This window comes from Eubalaena glacialis, chromosome 16, assembly GCF_028564815.1.
Source record: "Eubalaena glacialis isolate mEubGla1 chromosome 16, mEubGla1.1.hap2.+ XY, whole genome shotgun sequence".
NCBI lineage: Eukaryota > Metazoa > Chordata > Mammalia > Artiodactyla > Balaenidae > Eubalaena > Eubalaena glacialis.
The window spans coordinates 12609055-12626347 of record NC_083731.1 but is presented as its reverse complement, the minus strand read 5'-3'; the positions used below and the strand labels follow the sequence as shown (position 1 = coordinate 12626347).

The window sequence follows — 17293 nt, the reverse complement described above, 5'->3', positions numbered from 1 at the left end:
GCCAGTGACGGCACTGCAGGGTGCGTGGCCAATCGGCTCGGCCCCCGAGCAGACGGTCTCGGCCCCGCCCCTCGCAACCAGGGCCAATGGGGCGCCGGCGCCGGCGTCCCCGGCGGGGTGAGGGGTCGCGAGGCCCCGCCCTGTCCTCCCCTTTCCCCTTTGCCCCGCCCTTTCCCGCCCGGCCCCCTAGCCCCGCGTCGCTGCTGGTGCCGGTCCCCGCGCTGGGCCCGCCCCCGCCCCTCCCGCCGGCCCGCCAGCGCGCCTCACGGCTCCTGTCTCCCCTCCCTCCTTCTCTCTCACGCCTAGCGCAATGGCGGCCGCCGCGGCGGAGCAGCAACAGTTCTACCTGCTCCTGGGAAACCTGCTCAGCCCCGACAATGTGGTCCGGAAACAGGCAGAGGTAACCGAGCTCGCCCCCCCCGCCCCCGACTCCGCGCCCCGGCCGGCGCGCCGACCCTTCCCGCGACGCCGCTCGCTGGGCCTTGGTCGCTCAGCCGCGGCGGCGCAGGCCGGGCCGGGCGGGCGGCGGCCGCGCAGCCCACGTGTGAGTCGGCCCTCGGCTCCCGGCGGTTCCCCCCCGGGCCCTTCCGGCCCTTGCAGCCGCGGCGCCAGTTACCTCCCCGTCGCCGCTCGCACACACGTGCGGCCGCTGCTGACACGCTGCCCCCGCCCAGATGGGGAAGCCGGGCGGCGGGGTGGGGTTTGGGCGGGCCCCGGGGCTTCCCTCGCCCCTTTCCCGCTTTCTCCCTCTGGGCGCCTACCCCGGCTTTCCAGCTGCGGTCCCACCCTGCCCAGCGCTTTGGTCCCCCAAACCCTGGCTGCTCCCTGACCCGTCACCCCTGCTTCTCTCCTGCCCCTCACTCTTCACACACCGTCTGTCCCTCGCTTCCCCATCCCTTCCTATTGAAATGTGCCTTGCCTTCTCGCCTTCTTTGCACCTGTTTACATTTAGTCCTCTTTCTCGTTCTGGTTCCTAACATCAGAAGCCGGATTTCCCTCCCCCCCCCGCCCCCAGTTTTGTGAAGTTGCCTTTAGGATTTCTTTCTAAGCAGCTTGCACCGTTACTTTGCCCATCCTTTGGATACATTTTCTTTGATCTTTAGAGATTTGTGGTCTCATAAATGGGATGTTCTGGGACTTCCGTTGTCTAACTGGGCCAGTGCCATATATTTAAGCCTTTAATTTCACTAAATCTAGCCTGAATCTCTCTTTTTTTTTTAACCACTTCTGGCTCCTGACCTCCAAAATGTGGAGCTGTGGATAAAGTTTCAAGAGACAGTATTTCAAATGTCTCTGCAAGTTCATTTACCAGGTAGCTGTAAGGCACACTTGGTTCTGTAGAAGACTGTTGTTATACTAAGCCCTGAGATGCGATTTGAGACACTTCAAGGGAAGGGCAGAAATTTTCCAGTTCCTGTGAAGTGCATTATCAGATCCTATCCTCAAAGTTGATTATATATGGAGTTCTTTGCAACCACGTGATTGAAGATTTTTTATAAGAGTCAGTGAAGGATGTATCAGCCAGATATTCTTACGGAGCAAAAATTTATTTGGTACGTAGGTAATGAAATTGGGGGACAAATCCTCTTCTAGATTCACGAGTTTTTATAGTTGTTTTTAAAATCACAACGTCATTCTTACTTTAAATAGATGGAGGGTCTGCTGCTTATGCTTAGTGGTTTTCTGATCCGTGAAATAAATACACTGGAAGTTCAGTTCTGAATGAAAAGCACTTTAAACAACTAACTGTTAACTTTATCCTAATGACTTTCAATTCATTTCTTATACGCATTCAGGGTAAAAATTCAAACTGCAAATAGTTCGGTTTTTTTTTTTGGCTGCGCAGCGCGGCTTGCGGGATCTTAGTTCCCCAGCCAGGGATTGAACCCCGGCCATGGCAGTGAAAGTGCTGAGTCCTAACCACTGGACTGCCAGGGAGTTCCCTGCAAATAGTTTTTTTATGCCATTCCCCAAAGGTAACCACTTTTAAGTGTCTGGTGAATCTTCCTTGCAAATATCCTTATAGGCGTATATGTATACGTTGATTTTTTTACATGAATGGGCTTATAGTACGCATCCTGTTGTGCAGACTTGGAATTTTCACTCAGTATATTTCACATTGCCACATAAGAGGGTTTTTTTTTTTAAAGCAGCAATGGATGCTCAGCCAACCACCTATGAATGGATGTTGAGGTTTCCATTGTCCTGCTCGTAAAAATAGTGCTGTACATTGGAGTACATGTATATTATCTTTTCAGACTTTAACAGGTTTATTTGTAGAATATTTAAAAGTTGTATTTGTCCTTAGAAGTGATGTGCATTTTTATTTGCATCAGTTTGCACTGCTATCAGAGGGATGTGATGAGCCTATAAAAACATTTTAATGCTTTCTGCTAACTCTAGAGGTAATTTTTCACCAAAATAAGTTCTTAATCCCAACCCACAATAGAAATTTCCATGTGTTACAAAGCAGAACAGCATTGTAATTAGTAAGCTAGTTTAATTCTCCCTCTTCCCTCCAGTTGCTTAAGTCTCTATTGTCAAGCCTAGTGGGGAATCTCTCTTCTATTGAACTAAATACCAATGTCTGGTTTAGCTTGAATTCCGGTTGGTGCCTGTTGTAAATCTTTTATCACTCCCATCAATTTGGGGATGGTTAGCAGCATTCAGCACATTTTCTCATAAAGAACAATTGAAAATAAGTACTGTTATTCTCTTAGTCTTTTTATTCTGAGTGAAAACATTCAGATACTATATTTTTACTTTCATTGTATATCCTGGGACTGTATTAATATGTAAACTAAGTACTATAATATAGAATTTTCTTAATTTGACAGAAAAAAAGGTAAATGTTTGAAGGGAAGCTCCCTAGCACCATGTAATATAGTACTAAACTGGTCTGTAAATAGAGCTTCTTAGGAAAGCAAAATATTTGAAAAAGAAATGGCCGCACATAACAATACCTTAATACCACATTTTTCCCTTTTTTGCCGTACGAAATGAGCCCTTTATAAGTGATCAAACTAAATAAAATTGAGTATTACAGTCTGATATAACAAATACAGAATTTTTTTTTTGAAGTAAAGAATTGGCAAGGGCTCAGTAAATATCTTTGTAATTTACTCAGTCAAAATAAAAATACTTAGTTGACACATAAATACCAAACTGTTGACTAAGGTGACTTGTTTTATATTCAAATATGAAGTCAAGTACAGTAAAAGACTTACTGTTATATATTGTTGAAATCATTGAATGGCTTCAAAACTTTAAGAAGTTATAAACCTTTTTCCATTGTATAAACCATTTGGTAGGCTTTATATTTTATTTCTATTAAATCTTAAAGGATTTTTCTCTTTAACTTTACAAAAAAAAATGTTTCTCGTATTTTAAGAAATGATTTAAATGCCCATCTCAAAAATTTAATAATTAACATGAATACGTTGAATAAATAATTGACAGGTATTCCAGAGTTGAATGTCCATGGCATTCATGACTAGACATTTTTATATGACATAAGCTTGAGTAATCACTAATCATATGTATGGATTTTATATTCCCAGTTTTTTCCATTGACTTGTTCCTCATTGATTGTAGTACAGCACTTCATTAATGAGATTTGAATTGAAAGAGGTCAATGTATTGAAAATTTTACCTGATTTTTGAGGAACCAGGGTGTTTACTAGGTAAAAGTTGTTTGTCCCATCTTTACATTTCCATATACATGGAGGCTTGCCATAAATATTTATGGAATGAGTGAGATGAGTGCATTTTAGCATTTTTCCTTTCTGGGGCTGGGGGGTGAACTCCGCTTTCCATTGTGTGATTGTGTATGGTGGTATCAAACAGAATGAACTTTTATTTGCAGTAACACTGGTAACATTCATGGAACCTGCCTGGGCTAGAGCTAGGAATATTCTTAGAAAAATTCTTCGCATTTGCTGTACTCTAATGTGCCAGGTGCTGGGAATACCATGAGGAAGAGATACCGTCTCTGTCTCTGTGGAACTCAGTCTACTTAGGCTAAGAGAAAGTTGTTCTTTTGACTTTATGGCTGTGTTCTTTTTGCCAGACTTTATCCTTGACTAGTGTCGTGGTGTAAATGTAATACTAGATCTGGATTGCCATGCTGGAACATATCAAATGGGGAGAACCCTCTCTCAGGAGTCAGATGTCATACTAAACTCTCCTTCCATTGACTTTTAATTTGTTGTGGAATAGAGTTTACTATTTGACTTACTGTTTATAACAAGTTTTCTGAGACTGGTATCTTAGTGAAGGATTTTTTATCCCCAAAACTTGATTTAGACCACTGGAAATTTAAGTGTTAAACATATATAGCATCTACAGGGCATTAGGGGCTAAGCTAGTACAAGGAATAAAAAGACATTTTTATTATACTGTAAGAGACTTTGTTTAAATGAAAACGCTGCTGGTTTTTGAGTTGCTTTGATAAAGATTAAGTGAAAAATCTCAAGGTACATCCATTTTTGCAATCATCATGTAGGTATCTTTACATAAATTATCATTTCTGGATAAGTAAATTCAGACCATCTTCTCAGCTGTGAAAACTTTTTGTCACGGTTTTCAGCATTATTATGTTCCTGTGTGCTTATGTACTAGAGGGGAACTTGAGGTCATCAGAAGATTTTGAATTGTCCTTTCCCCAAAATGTGTTCATCCCCAGATTCAGATATGTTTGAGAAGTTTGAAAACTGTATAGCATTGCATAAATAGAACTGGTTGTTTAGTGGAGTCAGGCCCCAGAGGTGAAACCCAGAGAGAGCATTCAGTGTCAGGGAGATTTTGGGTACAGCTGGCCTCAGAAGAACAGAATTCTTTCTACTGTTTATTGTCTGTGACCTTGAGCAAGTCATTTAACTTCTGAGCCTTTATTTCCTTATCTGTCAGTATCCCAGGGATACCACAGAGCACTAGATAAATGGGAGATATGGATTCAGAGAAGCACAATTTTACCTTCCTTGTCCTCATCACTTCTGTCTAGAGAGAAACTAGGTAGATTATAGAAGATGGTAGCAGAGCAGACAAGCTCTTTGAATTTAGACTGCTGAGAAATTAACATGTTATCTACATTATTAACCTTCAAGTGGATAGATGAGAATAGAATATTTACTAAGAGGCTTCTTGGAAAACAATTCCAAGTGTACTTAAAATAATGATTACTTTTCCACCTTAAAAGACTGACGTTAGAAATTGTATGCATGCACATGAATCTACACTTCAATTTACTTTTGTAGACATCATATACTTAGGTCTTATTTTTTGATCCACTCTATCTACCTTTTAATTGGCGTCAATTTTTTTTTTACTGTTAAACAATTTGCTCTCATTTTACGTTATTAATGGAGAAGGAAAGAAGTGTCCTGAGTCACAAAACCTAGATGTCTAGATTTATTGAAATGATATTAAGTTTCCTGACCAACTTTATCCTGACCATATTCATTTGTTTATGTATATAATATGGTTTCGGTATAATCTTTGCTTGAAAGAAAATGTAGCATAAAGAAGTTGAATATTTGCCCTTTCTCTGACTTGCTTCATCTGAGGGTATTTCTCTGGTGGTTGTAAGTAGTAACTTGAACTAATTCTACATCATTTGGTCTAAAAAATGTTGACAAGATAAGCAGTTTTCCATGATGTAAGGGGATATTGAGTGAGCACTTCACAGCATGGTAGCTCAACACTGGTCAAGTTTTTGGTTCTCTTAGGCCTTGAGTTTTATTAATCACAGAGGAGCCTAAGGTAAGAAAATGTGCACATACATTAGAAAAATCTAGTTAAGAGACAAAGGTGGAAAGGAACTTGATAAGTAACTTCTTCAACATCCTCTTTCCTGACTTGTCTGAAGTATGTTCTCTTGCACAGGAGAAAACTTTCACACCATACCTAGGTTGTTTGACTCCTCATGCATGGATCTTTCCTGCTCTTCCTTTCAGTTCTATAAATGGTGTACTCAGGAAATTTTCTAACGTGATATTCTAACCTTTAATGTTTTTCTTTTTCATGTAGGAAACCTATGAGAATATCCCAGGCCAGTCGAAGATCACATTCCTTTTACAAGCCATCAGAAATACAACAGCTGCTGAGGAGGTACTACTTTATTTATTTTATTTTTTTAAAGGCAGGATTTCATTCTTTTTTTTTTTTTTTTAACTTTTGGGTTTATTTATTTATTTATTTATTTATGGCTGTGTTGGGTCTTCGTTTCTGTGCGAGGGCTTTCTCTAGTTGCGGCAAGTGGGGGCCACTCTTCATCACGGTGCGTGGGCCTCTCATTATCGTGGCCTCTCTTGTTGTGGAGCACAGGCTCCAGACGCGCAGGCTCAGTAATTGTGGCTCACGGGCCTAGTCGCTCCGCGGCATGTGGGATCTTCCCAGACCAGGGCTCGAACCCGTGTCCCCTGCATTGGCAGGCAGACTCTCAACCACTGCGCCACGAGGGAAGCCCCGGAGGTACTACTTTAATTCTTTGAATGTGACTTTCTTACAAACAGTCAGGTATTAGATAGTCATCAGAGTGGGTAATGAGAACTGTTGTTTACTGCATAGACATTACCAGAACTCTGAACTTAATTCTTTGCTAAAAGCTACTTTGGAGTTATAATTTTTTTGAAATACTCTGTATTAAAAATGAGAATTTCTTTTTTTCCATGTAAGATGATTACATAAAAATTATTAAATGTAAGTTATTTTTTTGGTAGCTATAAAAATTTTTCTTCCTTGGAACAATTCATTCTAGAGGAGGAAATTGAATTCATTCAGTGTTTTAACGTGTTGCCAAATGAAAAAATACTTTTTGTCTTTAAAACTTTTATGCTTATAGCTATTTCTGGGTGGTGAAGAATACGTGCTACAGATGTGTAAGGACAAAGACACACTTTGTTAGAATCCTTTAAAAATCATGGTTTTCAGCAATTTACTGTACTAAATTCAAATTTATAGTATGTTACTGCTTCTCTGCATTTAGCTGCTAACTTTTTCTCAAAAGCAATATCCTTGTATATAGTTAATGTTAATTGAATATCCTCTCTTATGGAAAAGGCATCAAAATACCCAAGTGTAGAAAACTTACTCCACCTACGAAACATTGCATTAGAATTTGTAAAGTGAGACTTCATTGCTAACAGTCACACTATATGTAAAATGTTTATATTAACACATGATGGAAATGAAGTCACACTAAATTTTCTATATAATGTTACACCTGCCTTCTTCTAGTCAGTCAGTTTAAACTGGCAATTTAGTGTTTTCTGATAACACTTAGAAAACACTATAATAAAGTGCCCTCGTTTTTTTTAAAACAGGTGACAAAAGGCACTTCTTCACCTTTGTAGCATACTATTTTTCTTTAATTCAAAATAAATGTCAAATATGAGGACAAACATAGAAGTAACTTAAATCTCTAAAATAGTTGGCTATTTTAATTCTTGAAGATTGATGCAGGTTAGCTGCAAAACAAGTTTTAAAGCCAAGAATAATGCGAAAATTATTGAATTTTATTTCTAAAAGGCTATTTTGAACCCTATTTAGATCCTGCTTTGACTTAGGAATTAGATGATTATGAACTAGCCTCAGCATCTTCATGATTCAGTGTATGTGTGAGAAGAATTGCACCAATTTTAACCGCTGTTTAACCTCTCTGAATCCTTTCTAGAGCATAAATTAAAATTTTTAAAAAGTTTGCTATCAGCCAGAAGTGATTCAGATAAGATTTCTCAGTGAGAAGTAAATGGAGGGAAAAAAATGGCAAATTTTATTTGTATGGTTTAATTCTTTTTGTTGTTGTTGGTCACAGTCTCAAAGTAATTATAGTGATAATGAGTACCTGCAGTCCAGAAAAAAAGAATATGAAAAATCGGGTTTAATATTTTCAATGGCTTATTGACTTCTTATGATAAAATTTTAGAATGGCATTTGTCTCAGCTTTTCTTTTGATACTCTGAATGAATATTATACAGAAAGTGCCAAATTTAAATACATTTTACAAATTTGAAAATGGGATAAGAATATACACATTGAGATTAGGACTTTTTAGATATGGGGAACTTGTGATGTTTGTTTGCATGAATGAAGTATAAAGATAAATGGATTTTTAATTAATTAATTAATTTTTATTTTTGGCTGCGTTGGGTCTTCGTTGCTGTGCACGGGCTTTCTCTAGTTGTGACGAGCGGGAGCTACTCTTCGTTGTGGTCCATGGGCTTCTCATTGCGGTGGCTTCTCTTGTTGTGGAGCACAGGCTCTAGGTGCACGAACTTCAGTAGTTGTGGCTCGGGGGCTCTAGAGCGCAGGCTCAGTAGTTGTGGCACACGGGCTCAGTTGCTCTGCAGCATGTGGGATCTTCCTGGACCAGGGCTTGAACCCGTGTGCCCTGCATTGGCAGGAGGATTCTTAACCACTGCACCACCAGGGAAGTCCCAGATAAATGGATTTGATAGTGCTTTATCTAAGAGGCAAATGAAAGGGCGATGATACAATAAGATTGGCCAGGCTGGGAGCATAAGATTAAGTAGGAAAAGTACTTTATACACTAGAATGAGAGCCAGATAGGGAAGTAAGAAAAGAGCATTATAGGGTTTGCGATTTATATTAAGATTTGTTTTTCTCCAAAGAATATATTTAAAATAGGAATTAAAGACAGGTTTATCATTGCTAAGATATGTGTTCCTATTCAAGATCTAATATGTTCAAGGCTTTTCCTCAGCCATAAACAAATAGCTTTTGTGTGGCATTTTCTGTACAGTAGACTAATGTGATTAGAAAGATTTTTATGTATTTTACCTATTATTTTTTTTAAAACTCTAACAAAATGCTTTTGAAATGAATTGTAAAACTAGAATAGTAAAGTACATCAATGGCAGAGTGAATGTAGCTTGTTGGAAATTTTTTCTCCAGTAAGACACCAAGTTATTAACAATGTTATCTATTTATAGGCTAGACAAATGGCTGCCGTTCTCCTAAGACGTCTGTTGTCCTCTGCATTTGATGAAGTCTATCCAGCTCTTCCCCCTGATGTTCAGACTGCCATCAAGAGTGAGCTACTAATGATTATTCAAATGGAAACACAGTCTAGCATGAGGAAAAAAATTTGTGATATTGCTGCAGAGCTGGCCAGGAATTTGATAGGTATGTGTGCAAATACGTTTATCATGTTGTTGAAGAAAATGAGTACATATATCTTTTTTTTAAGTGGAATCTTGGAGGAAGACTCACAGTACTTGAGTATCATTTATTCTGTTCGAAATGAGAGTGATTATGGATTCTGCATTTAAAGCCAAAAATTACAGATGTTTGTGAAATGCAGATATAATTAATACTTACCTATTGATCTTCAAAACTGTTTCTCTGTGTGGAGAAATAATTTTCTAGTTTACTTGAGAATTGTCAGGTTTATTTTCCCCTTAATCTGGAGTTTTGAAAGCATAGTTTAACTTATAAACCTGCCAATAGAAGTAGAAATCAGTGGACTCCAGGTGGTTTTTTGCTGTTGAAGATGTGTTTATAAATTAAGCACATATGCTTATTATACTACTATAGTTCATCATTAAATACCCAGAAATATTTTTAGAGGATAAGGTAAATGAAAACACCTAAAAATGCATTTTATCAGCAGCCAGAACTCTTTTTGGTCACACTAAAAACATTAATGATATAATTGGATATGCTTTGTTATTTTTTTTGACAGATTCATACATGTGATTTTAAACTTGGTTCATTTAGGTGGCATTTTTAAAGGTTGAAAAGAATGCCTCCCTGAGATAAGGCTAACTGGGAGAACATTGCTAGTTGTGCTTAGTAAATTATGACGCAATTTTTTAATCTCCACTACTAGTAATGCAGATGTTCAATTCAACTTACTGATACAACGAATTCTTAAAAACTAATAGGAAATGTGTTAAATTTTTATATTTTAAGTAAGTTCTACACCCACAGAAACGTGAATTTTTTTTAACTAACTTGGGAAGTTCTATTTTCAAGTTTTTTAAGTGTGCAGATAGGAATTTTTATAGATTACATCATTTCTAGCTCAAAATCACTTAATAATGGAAGCATTTCCAGAATGTTTCAAAGTGCTCTCTCCATAAATTTTTTTGTCAGCACACTACTCACTTCAGAGAAGTTCAGCAAATGGGGAGGGGTTTTTTTTTTTAAAAAAATGCATAACTCGCCTGTATTTTCTATAACTCTTAAGTTCTTTGTGACAATAGAACCAGTGAGTCTCTTAACTGGTACAGTAGATTTTGGTGGTGGTTCATTTTTATCACAAAGTATCACAAAAATCTATATTTTAAAATCTTGTTAAAACACAACCACATTGATAACATCCTATAGTACTTAAAACTGCACAGTGTGAGCACAGCTCTGGGATTCCCATTCCCATTCTCCAGTTTGCAAGTAATAAATATTTTGCTTTTAAGACTTGTTACCAAATATTGGCTTTGCCTGCTTTTTAAACTCTTTAATAACAAATAGTACGTATGAAAGAGTCAACCGGTCCAGTAGTCAAAGTGTGCTTCCTTTTCTCCAGACCCCACTCCTGAGAAATAACCACTGCTGATGGTCTGTGCTTATGTAACCCAGATGCACACAATTGCTTTCACTAGATTATAATGCCAGTTTATGGTGGAAGGACTTGATTTTATTGGAATTTTTGTAAAAACATAGAGCGGGTGACATTTTCTACAGCCACATATTTTGAATGAGGCTTACGAAATGAAAGCATTCACTCTTGATATTTTGAAGTTTTGATTTACACAGGTTATGCCTGGATTTCTTTCCTTTTAGATGAGGATGGCAACAACCAGTGGCCTGAAGGTCTGAAGTTCCTTTTTGATTCAGTCAGCTCTCAAAATGTGGGACTGCGGGAAGCTGCCCTTCATATTTTCTGGTATACACATTGATCTAATTTTGGGGGGGAAATTTAATGTTATGAGTGCCCAAAGCACATTTTAATTGATTATTTTAGTCTAGCTTAACTTTTTAGCCTTAAATAATGCCTTTAGATAAGCTTTGTATTTGTGTTGGAAGCAAAATGGAAAAGAACAAAGCTTTTCATTTTACATTATGATCCTTTTTTGTATACGGGGATTCTCTGCAATTTTATTTCTTTCCTTTGTCTTTTATGATTCTGAAAAAATTTCTGGGACAGTTTCTTCCTTAGGAGATTGACACGGTACCAGCTGTAGCTTTTAGAAAGCCACTTTAATAATGGCATCTGGAAGAAGAGAAAGAAAATGCTGGTGAATCCCCACTGTCTTCTGGGTCTTCTGTGACCAAGCTTTAGAAAAACATAATATTTTAATAACCTCATTTATAAGTAAATGATCTTAAGTTTAGAATTAAATGATTAACTGCATTTTTAAAAATTTGGCCTGCTGTACATACAGTTCTACTTCATTTGAAATAATATACAGTTGAATTTATAACTTACCAAGATCATATACATTTTTTTTTGAGATCTACCTTAAGACTAGGTATTACACCATTTTCTATTTTAGTTGTCAAGTGTATCTTTATATCAATAGTCCAAATTGGAGAATTAAGTAAAAGTGTTCAGTTGAATTATTTACCACAGTTAAAGTAGAGCAGAACTTGGACTGCCTGGGTCACCAAGGCTGGGAGCAGATTGTGAGCGTGGCTACTACAGCTAGCGCCTGAGCCCCGTGCTTGCTCTTGTCCCATCCTGCACTTCAGGTCAGCTTCCCCCGAGACAGAGTGACAAGGATAAAGCAGAGAGCTGGGATGGGCGTGCACCTGGGTCGCCTCTACTCCCAGTCTGATTCCACTGTGTGTGTTTTCTGTTCACCTGATCCCAAAATAGGATTGCTTGGAAAATGGGTAGATGAAGTCCAGCCTTAAGGATTAATGTAAACTTTTAAGTCAGTTAGACACATAATTAGATGTTCTAGCTGACACCTTACTGAGATATAATGTAGTTTTTTTTTTAAATAAATTTATTTATTTATTTTTGGCTGCGTTTGGTCTTCATTGCTGTGCACGAACTTTCTCTAGTTGTGGCGAGCGGGGGCTACTCTGTTGCGGTGCGCGGGCTTCTCATTGCAGTGGCTTCTCTTGTTGCAGAGCACAGGCTCTAGGCGAGCGGGCTTCAGTAGTTGTGGCTCGCAGGCTCAGTAGTTGTGGCACATGGGCTTAGTTGCTCCACGGCATGTGGGATCTTCCCAGACCAGGGCTCGAACCCATGTCCCCTGCACTGGCAGGCAGATTCTTAACCACTGCACCACCAGGGAAGCCCCTATAATGTAGTTTTTAAAGGATGCCTTGGATCATTTTTTCAGGAACTTTCCTGGAATTTTTGGAAATCAACAGCAGCACTATTTAGACGTCATCAAACGGATGTTAGTTCAGTGTATGCAAGATCAGGAACATCCATCGGTAAATAATTTCAATTCCATTAATATTAACACCTAATTTAATATAGCACCTAACTTGTGAAAGAAATCTATGTGTTTGGAGATCGTCTTTGCTTTTATACTTTAAAATATAACTACTAGTTTTACTGATACAGAAAATTTTCAACTTGAGTAAGAAAACTTGAACTTGCATCTATTAAGAATTTCTCATGTTTGGCATTTTTACTCTCTTCATTTTAGATCAGGACATTATCTGCTAGAGCTACCGCTGCGTTTATACTTGCAAACGAACATAATGTTGCCCTGTTCAAACATTTTGCAGACTTGTTACCCGGATTCTTACAGGTAAGAAAACAGTTTAGAATAGGTGATAATTGTATCCTTACTGGTTTTCTGTTGCTTACATTCTCATCAGAGTTCTGTAATGCATTCATTTATTCAATAAATATTTGTTGCCTACTATGTGCCAGCTGGGGATACAGCAGTGACCAAAACACGCAAATCTCTGTCCCCATTGAGTTAATATCTTTTGTCTTTGATAGACCTTTGGTCTCTTAGTTTCAGATTTTTTCTATAAGGCAAATGATATGAGCAATTAATGCTTATTATTGAATATGTAATCACATAGGTTATTTCCATTAGAACAACCAAGTAACCTATGAAATGTAATGCCCATTTTTACATAAGGAGGAACTAAGGAGGAGAGGGTAAGAAACTTGCCCAAGGTCACAGTGTTGGTAAGTGGTGAAGTCATGCACAATTGAAACCCAAATTGGACTGCAGTCCTTACTGTTAAATACAGGGCTTGTAACAGTTTGTCCTATAAAGTAAGTAGTTTATGGTTAGTTGACATTATTGGATTCCAAGGATAAGTTACTATTTTAAGGACATCTGCCTCAGTCAGAAAGTGAGATAAGCTTGGGTGAGTTAGAGTAGTTACACTCAACCTTGTCAGTCCTCAAACCCCCTTTTATAACAAGTATTTTATAACTTTCCATAGTCTTTTTTAAAATGAAATGCATAGTAACAACTCACGTACACATACAAGTTTTTAAAATATCAATGTATGGCCTTAAGTGGATACAAAGAAGAAATAGAAAGTAATGTCTAATAAAATGGCATGCTTTTCCACATATAAATGCTAGAGCCCGACCACAACAAAGAGACAGTAGACTGGGTGATTTCTAAGTGATCTATACAAATGCAATAGCTAAAAATGTGGACTGATACAGAGGTATCATTGGCGGTTCGAACACCATGATTTCTGTTACTGTTGGTGATTTGAACTGGTGATTTCCAGAAATGGTGGAGTTCTGGACAAAACAAAATATCTATTCCTTCTCAATTTATACAATATTTACATTTTGCGGGGGGTGGGGACATCATGGTACATTAAAACCAGGCAAAAAATAATTTGTGAGTTAGGTTCTAGGTTCAGATCATTATAAATGAGTTTTTCATTTATGTAAGTGTCTGGCATAATCATGCAAGATGCATGATAAAGTCAGATGAGTTCCTCGTAAGCATTTGTGTCACAGATGTAGGACATATAGTACCCCTGGCCTTTGCATTTCCTCAATCTGTGACAACCAGTGAAGCACCTCCTGAGAGGAATAGTGCCCCTGCTGAGGACCAGGTTAGAGAGGATTTAGGGGAGCTAAAACTAAAGGTTCATATGTGATAGAGTTATTACCAGAACTTAGTAGAAACTTTTTTCCCCGTGCTATTAAGCTGAAAAGATAGTTTAGGTCAATGACAAAACATTAACTGATGAAACATTCTATTGTTTTAGTAGTTTATTATCTACAAGTCTTTTTTTTTATTTTATTTATGTATTTTTGGCTGCGTTGGGTCTTCGTTGCTGCCTGCGGGCTTCCTCTAGTTGCAGCGAGCGGGGGCTACTCTTCATTGTGGTGCGCAGGCTTCTCATTGTGGTGGCTTCTCTTGTTGCAGAGCACGGGCTCTAGGCACACAGGCTCAGTAGTTGTGGCTCACGGGCTTAGTTACTTCACGGCATGTGGGATCTTCCCGGACCAGGGCTCGAACCCACGTCCCCTGCTTTGGCAGGTGGATTCTTAACCACTGCGCCACCAGGGAAGTCCCTTATCTACAAGTCTTGAGTTACACACTATTTAAGTCTAATTTCAGATTTTTCTTCCTCTGAATTTAGGATAAGGTAAAATGTTAGCCAGAACTTTTAGGAGTTGTGACTCTGAAATAGGCAAAGGTAGATACAAAATGTGTACTTAAATTCCACAGTGACCAAACTTGACATCAAAGAGAAATAAATCGGGTAATATTGGACACTTTAAATGTATCATAGGATCTAGTATTTACTATACGTGTGGGTATTGGAAGGACAGAGAAAAAGGGATTCCTTCTGGTTATGAAAAAATTCTTTGCCAGTCTTAAGTGTTGTTGTGGTTATTATAGTTGCACTGATTTTAATTTTTACTTAGGTTTAAATCTTTATGTGTTTCTAGTTAACATTAGGCAAAAGGAAAATATATATGTGGCTGTAGGTAGAATATCTGCATAATGTTGATTGCTAAGTTATTACTCAGTGAAAAATAATACTAGTATTTCTTTGTTTTCTGCCCCTTGATGTTCTGGCCAATGAGGCATCATAAAGTGACTCTTGAACACAGACCTTATTTTTTTATTCATTTCACCTTTTCTAGGCTGTAAATGACTCATGCTACCAGAATGATGATTCGGTCCTAAAATCCCTTGTTGAGATTGCGGACACTGTTCCAAAGTATTTACGTCCTCATTTGGAAGCAACTTTACAGCTAAGTCTGAAGGTAAATTAAATACTTAGGTAAATGTTCCGTTTCTTATTTTCCGTGAATAAACTACTAAATGTATACAAATATGTCTTTTTTTGTAGTTGTGTGGAGACACTAGCCTCAATAATATGCAACGCCAGCTTGCCCTTGAAGTAATTGTGACCCTCTCTGAGACTGCAGCTGCTATGTTAAGAAAACATACCAATATTGTTGCACAGACTAGTAAGTCAAAGGTCTTTAAGTAGTTGGTGTTAAGGTGGCAGAATTGTTGGATAAGTTTGCTGAGAGTTGTGCAAGTCCACAGATTTTATTGGTAGAAGGAATGTCCTTTCAAACTCAGGTGAATCTGGGGAAATGCACTTATACATTCTTAACTGCATGGACCCAACATGATGGCCATGCAACAGCACCCTGAAACCTCAGAATAGCAGGCATGACTTATAATACCTGGAAGTAAACCGAAAGATGTACAGGACCGCTATGGGGAAAATTGGATGACGCATTGAAAGACTAATAGGAGAAGCAAATATCAGTACTCCTCAGAGTAACCTAAAAATTCAATATAATTTTAGCCAGAATCACAATAGAGTTGGTCATGATAAGATTGATTCTAAAATTTGTGTGGAAGAACATAGGGCCTGGAGTAGCCAAGATAATTTTGATGAATAAAGTACAGATCTTGCCTATTGGCTATGAAGATTTAGAGTTTGTTGATGGTGCAGGTAATAGATGAGTTGGATAGGATGAAAGGGTCCAGGAGCAGATCCACTCACATGGAGACAGAATGGACTTAAAAAGATAATTCATCAAAGGTCGTTGGCACAACTGGTTATTTCTATGGGAAAAACATATCCCAACTTCAAATATCCTATGAAACCCAATTTTCGGTTGATTAAACGTGAAAGAATAGATACATTTTATAAGTAAAGCTTTTAGTAGTAGAAAGTGATTTTTTTTTTAAGACTGAGTCAGAAACCATAGGTGCAAACATTACTAAATTTGTACTAGAACAATTTTTTGACCATCCAAATACATCATAAGTGAAATTAAAAGATAAGCCACAGACTGAGAGAAAGTAGGTCATTGCACACAATCAACAAAGTTTTGGTGTCCAGAAAATAGAAGCTGGGAACAGGAAGTTCGCAATAGAGGAATCTGAAATAGCTATTAAACACTGCTCAGTCTCCATAAATACAAATGTAATAGTCAAATACCAATTGTCAGAAAGTTTGACAAGATCACACGTCGATGAAGGGTGTGGAGCATAGAGAACTCACAGGAGCACTTCACACCTTGTGCAATATACAGACAGGCCTCCTTTTGAACTTCCCATAGGAATCAAGTTTATGCCGCCACTGTGGAGAGCAGTTCAGTGGGTTTTAGTAATATTAAAGATACCTGTAACAATTTCGTGCCCTGAACTCACACTTGTCAAGGAGATATGTATAAGAATCTCATCAAAGCAAATTTTGTAATAGGAAAAAAATTAGGAACAACTAAAATGTTCACCAACAGGATAGTGTGTTTATATAATGAAATGCTATGAAGTAATGCAAATGAAATCCATGTGTGTTGAGAAAAAAGCAAATTGCCAAAGGATATATATAGTGATACCATTTATTATATAAAAGTAAAATCTTGGAATAATACTATATGTTATACATAGAGAGAACTATAGTCCAAGTGTAAAAACAGTTTGGTAATGAGAAACATTGATTTTATTATGGTGCTTGCTTCTGGTGAGGGAGGAAGGGGATGTAACAGGATTTGGAATATTTGACTTTTATCCTTAATGTTACTTCTTAAAAAGAACAAGATCTAAAGCCAGTGTGCTAAAAAAGGTAAAAATGTAACAAACCAGATTTGGGGAGAACAGGCAAATAATTTTTTTGTTTTACTGTTAGAGGCAAAGCAAACCCTTTGTTTTTTACTTCTTAAAATTGTTAGTACATGGTGATATTGACAAAATTAAAGGGACAGTCTTCGGGTATGAAATACTTATTTTCTTTAGTTCCTCAGATGTTAGCCATGATGGTTGACCTTGAAGAGGATGAGGACTGGGCAAATGCGGATGAACTAGAAGATGATGATTTTGACAGGTAATCACACAGACCA

At 38.1% G+C, this 17293-nt stretch overlaps 1 protein-coding gene across 1 annotated transcript in view; it reads left to right on the top strand.

Annotated features, from left to right (window-relative positions):
- Positions 1–224: 224 nt before the first annotated feature.
- The window catches only part of IPO5 (importin 5), a 39680-nt gene continuing 22611 nt past the window's right edge, over positions 225–17293 (top strand). Inside the window, exons 1-9 of the mRNA XM_061170679.1 lie at positions 225–400; positions 6028–6108; positions 8952–9144; positions 10804–10906; positions 12315–12411; positions 12630–12734; positions 15071–15193; positions 15280–15400; positions 17190–17277. Of these exons, the coding sequence (XP_061026662.1) occupies positions 311–400; positions 6028–6108; positions 8952–9144; positions 10804–10906; positions 12315–12411; positions 12630–12734; positions 15071–15193; positions 15280–15400; positions 17190–17277 (1001 nt within the window). The 5' untranslated portion in view covers positions 225–310. The remainder of the gene's footprint in view (positions 401–6027; positions 6109–8951; positions 9145–10803; positions 10907–12314; positions 12412–12629; positions 12735–15070; positions 15194–15279; positions 15401–17189; positions 17278–17293) is intronic.